Source organism: Montipora foliosa, chromosome 11, assembly GCF_036669935.1.
Source record: "Montipora foliosa isolate CH-2021 chromosome 11, ASM3666993v2, whole genome shotgun sequence".
Lineage (NCBI taxonomy): Eukaryota > Metazoa > Cnidaria > Anthozoa > Scleractinia > Acroporidae > Montipora > Montipora foliosa.
This window is the reverse complement of record NC_090879.1, coordinates 11,400,258-11,405,257: the sequence shown is the minus strand read 5'-3', so window position 1 is coordinate 11,405,257 and position 5,000 is coordinate 11,400,258. Positions and strand designations below refer to the sequence as shown.

Below are 5,000 nucleotides of genomic sequence, written 5' to 3'. Positions count from 1 at the left end.
TATAAAGTAGAGTCACGTACAGTATCTTTTGCTTTGAATTTCCATACAAACCTTTGAAATTCCCGCCATGTTGCCCTGATTACCCATGATGCAATCAAGAGCGTGAACTCGTCTATGGAATGTCGTTCAAAACGATTAATAGCAAATATTCTAAATTATATAAATTATATAATTATTGGAGTATACTTCATACGAAAAAAAGACGTCCGAATCCTTGTCTTCCGCTAATTTAAAGAAAAATATCGTAGATCCTTAATCTTTGAAATTTTGGCAGAAAATAATTGAAGAAAGGGCCTAACCTATGAACGATTTCAATCTCATGTCTGCAAACTTGAAGTTTTCACTAGAACGTTTTCAAACTGAGCACCTGTAGTTTTTATTGTTTTACATAGAAACAGCACACAAACCGGGGAATAGACTTTGCCCTGAAAAATAAGTATTCATGGGTTGGACAATTAAAAAAATTGTGGTTACATCATTCAAATTCGACAGCCTTCAGGAAGAGTTGCCAAACTCAGCCAAGCACACTACAATCTTGGACAGAATAAAATGGAACAGAAATGCCCCCTTCCCCCCCCCCCCCCCCCCCCAAAATCAAGGATGAAGCCGCGTGAAGGCCAAAACGCGCCATTTTCCCATCACTGATTTTGGGGGGAGGGGTGGTCTCAATTTTCCATTTAATTTGTCCAAGATTGTAGCTAATCAACCGAAGGGAGAATGGGGAGAGGGAACTCGCGCCAAACTCGTTTCCTAGCCTCTCCCGGGCAAAAGAAAGGAAAGGGAATGTGGCAAGTGGCTGAAGCTGAAGCCGAAGTTGATAGCAAACAATCCACGTCCGATTTCTTTAGATTAATATTTTCCTTCTTAGGTCCGTCTCATCGGAAATGCTTTCTACGACTGGCAAAACAGCTCCGCTGACCTCATAGTATGCTGTCTTCTTCTATTAAACCTCATAGCTGATCCATTTATGTATGTTCTAATGAGAAAGCAATACCGTAAAGTGCTTAAGATGATGCTCACGTGCAGATGTAACAGCAGAGGAAATCGAGTCGCGCCAATGGCCAATACGAGGTAAGAAAATGTCAAGCGTAATACAACCTCAAACCTGAAGTTGTGATGAGGAATTGTAGGATATCAACCTTAACCAGGAGCTCATCAAGAGGAGCCTCTATCTCCTCTAATTCCTCGAGTCAACCCTTTCCCGAGTAAATTTATTTCTAGGAACTGGTTTTTCCCGCGAAAAGTATCATAATTCCCTTGACGCTGAGATAGCTCTGTTTTGATTGGCTTTTACAACAGTGAGCGTGCTGAATCTCCCAAGGCAGGAGCTCATTAATGAGCTCCTGCCCAAGGGAGGTGTTCTATAAATAAATCTACTCGGGAAAGGGTTGACTCCGAGGCCAAGTATGGGAGATAGAGGCTCCTCTTAATGAGCTCCTGCCTTAAATAGAGAAAGACAGAGCTTTCTATGGGCGCTATAAATTCAGCAACGATTTTTAGGCCAGCGACTGAAAATATATTATGGAAAATATAGGGGGCTGGTAGTGGTATTCTCGAAGATTATACTTAGGAGTACGTTTCATAATAATTGTGCTGCCATGGCTGTTTGTAACTCCTTTCCGTTTTCATTTCAGTCTTCATCCTAGTATATCATCAGCCAGTTTACAAGCCTTCTGTTTCACGATGAGCGATGAACAACAGCTGAACGACTTACGAGAGACATTGCAAAGAACATTTTCGCATCCCGCAGGCAATTCGCATTCAAAACCATGAAAGTCAGAACATTGATGTCCTTAGAAAATAATACAGTTACCCTGTCAACGATCAATTCAGAATACTGTACACACAGAAGTGCAATTTTGAAAATTAAACCATGAGCTACATTCCGAATACGGCTGTGGATTGGACATCAATGACTTCAGTCTATATTGTATTACACTTTCGGAAGTGCTTCTTACACGCAGATTAATCGATAAGAGTACGGACTTATACATTTATAACTTTTTTCTTTCTTAATAGCTTGCACTGTCAAGTGATATTGGTGTATTTGTATTAGCATTTACTTCCTTGATAAACGTACATTTTACTACGTAGAGACACTGGGTCCGTGCACGCAGAAAATTTCCGAGCTGGTCACTGAACCTTCCGATTTTATCATCTTATTTCGTTCATGCGCAAACATCCGTGAGATTACTGCATTCGGCCTAAAGCTGAAGCATTTAAACTACTGATCGAAAGGTCAAATGCAAACACGTCTCAACGTCGTGAAGAAATGAGGGTAATCTCAAATTGGGTCCCTTTCAGTCTGAGGTTGCCGTAAAAGAAAAGAAATAATTTAGATCTCTCACCTCGGTACTCGGTCGTAACAGCGGGTGAAAGATGGCCTCTCCATCTTCATTGACCAAGAAAGCGTAGACTGAACCCCAGCGGTCATTTAACAGGATATTCTCTATCTCCTCTAGAGTAGCATCGATTCCAACCACACCAATTGTTCTGTGGTAAAAGAAAGAAGAAGGACACAGGTGAAGCGTTAAGAGGACCACACCTTATAATTTCCTCCCCAACTTTCAAAGAACTGCCAATATTTCGGGATTATTGATTCACTAGAACATCCGTGTTGTTTGTGGCGTCAATAAGCATTTAATGACTGGCCTCAAAGGAAACAGTGAATTTTGTTTCCCCGAGGCCTTCCATGGGTCGAGGGGAAACAAAACTCACTATTTCTCGTGGGGCCAGTCATTAAGTGTTTTGTTATACCTCCCAAGTCGAAATAGAACAATACACGGATTTTTACACTAAATTTGCCGCTGTTACGTTTCAAAGGTGCACGACCTGATTACGTGCGAGTCTAAAGTTCAAGTCGTTGTTTCCGTAGGGAGTTAGTGAGTTTTGTTCTCCCTAGGGAGTTATTGAGGTTTGACCCATGACACGTGACACGTTCTCCTCCTATCGGAAAACGTATTTGAGTTGGGAGGTATAACAACATGGTTTAAACATCATGACTACGTGAGGGTCGTGAGCACAAATGACCCGGGATTCAGTCAATCACTGTCCGTCTTCGACAACTTGGGGAAGAAAGACAACAGGTCAACGTTTTATCAAAAAAACAACCTTAGAAAAAAAGAGAGGCCTTAGGGCAATGGCCCTTGGGTCAATACACTGTCTTTCACCAAAACAATAACACCGCCTTTTGACTTCTCTTACTTGACCACACGAGGCCTTGATGAGCTAATTTTTAATCTGGGAGAAAATGAAGAATTTCCGATGTTACATCCGAGAGTCGCGCAAATGTAACGCAACAACTACTTACTTGTTTGTGACTTTACTAATAACAGGCATCGCTACCGTGACCATGAGTCCCAAGCCCGAAGCATCAAGGTAAGGAGATGTCCATGTGACATTGCTGACGCTGATAGTATTTGACGCGAGGAAGCTGTAATAATCCTGCATCTGAGATATTATGTTCTCATCACTCGTAAGTTTCTTCATGTAACCTTGATTATCGCAAGAAAGCTTGCCAGGAAATTCTTCCCCAGTGCCATTGTCGGATGTCAGATATGAAAAGATGCGAGCCTGAGGGGATGCAAAAATGGATCGATCGCGCCATGTACCCAATATATTAGACAACAAGAATGCTTAACAATGATTCCACGAGCGCGTGTTGGATATGAGATAGTAAACGAGGCGCATAGCGCCGAGTTGGCTACCATAATCATCCCATATCCAACAAGCGGGAGTTGAATAATTGTTTTATGGATATCACTTCCCTACTTTATTTTGTAAATACAAGTGAACTGATGCGTGCAGTTACTGATATTTGTAGAGAGAGCATGGTTTAATTGCTCTTAGTACATATTAAAACAGTGGATAGCGTTGAACGCGCGCGGACTGGCTACTCAAACTCCGGATATCCTTTGTTATTAAAAACTGGATCATTGAATAATGCAATTCGAGAGTTTTGATTGGCTAAGCCATCATGGGTTATGAGCCATTATACCATGATCTACAAACACGGCAAGTATATGCGTGATTTTTTGGGCCTTTTTATTTTTATTGTAGTCTAGTTTTCTATATTTTGGGGGCGTTTTTAATAAAACAATTATTCCACTCGCGCTTGTTGGATATGAGATGATTATAGCCAACTCGGCGCTACGCACCTCGTTGGCTATCTATCATCTCATATCCAACGCGCGCTCATGGAATAATTGTTAAATATACGTAAATTTTGTGTGTCGCGGACAAAAATGGTAGTTTTCCCAGCTTTTTTTCCCAATAAACGTAGAAAATTGTGCTTTGTCATCAATGTTTTGAATAATAAAACAATTATCCTGCTCAATCTCGCGGAATATCGCCTGATTTTAGCCAACTCGGCCTACGGCCTCGTCGGCTAAGTATTAGGCCATATTCCGCGCGATTTCGCAGGATAATTCCTAGCTATTCACCTCCGAGCAATTCGCGCGGAATTTGCGCCCGAAAATGTTGTAATCTTTTCAGGAATAAATGAATAAAATCATCTTTTTGTGCTATATTATCTCACTGTTTTAGTATAGAGCGATTTTCAATTGAGTGTCGATAGTAATTATAGCGAATTGCTTTGGTTTTGCATTACTTCACTCAGTGATTGGTTCAAAGTTCTCGCGCCACTTTTCCACCAATCAGAAATGAAACCAAAACCAATTGTGACTCGCGCGTGCACATTTTCCCGCGCTTTGTGTAGGCTACGTGTAATTATTTCGAATTTTGATTGGTTTACTGGCCAAAGTAATTACTTTGGTTTTGGTTTTACGACACTCGATTGAAACTCGCTCTATACTAAAACAAAAACTATTCAGCTTAGTGTCGGAGGCTAGTGGTGGATATTCACGATTGCTAAACTGCTAAATATACAATGATGGCTAAGCCAATCAAAACACAAGAACTGCATTATCCAATGATCTAGTTTTTAATAATACTGGTGAAACTGGGACAAATAATCGCGCCGCACTTGAAAAACGCATTAT

The 5,000-nt window shown here is 40.9% G+C and overlaps 2 protein-coding genes across 2 annotated transcripts in view; one reads left to right on the top strand and one right to left on the bottom strand.

Annotated features, from left to right (window-relative positions):
• LOC137977686 (prostaglandin E2 receptor EP4 subtype-like) overlaps positions 1–1,902 on the top strand; it is a 6,973-nt gene extending 5,071 nt beyond the window's left edge. The window contains exons 2-3 of the mRNA XM_068824985.1: positions 869–1,071; positions 1,635–1,902. Of these exons, the coding sequence (XP_068681086.1) occupies positions 869–1,071; positions 1,635–1,773 (342 nt within the window). The 3' untranslated portion in view covers positions 1,774–1,902. The remainder of the gene's footprint in view (positions 1–868; positions 1,072–1,634) is intronic.
• Positions 1–5,000, bottom strand: part of LOC137977683 (voltage-dependent calcium channel subunit alpha-2/delta-1-like) — a 45,275-nt gene that overhangs the window by 22,702 nt on the left and 17,573 nt on the right. The window contains exons 7-8 of the mRNA XM_068824981.1: positions 3,311–3,573; positions 2,349–2,493 (exon numbers count right to left, since the gene is read on the bottom strand). Of these exons, the coding sequence (XP_068681082.1) occupies positions 2,349–2,493; positions 3,311–3,573 (408 nt within the window). The remainder of the gene's footprint in view (positions 1–2,348; positions 2,494–3,310; positions 3,574–5,000) is intronic.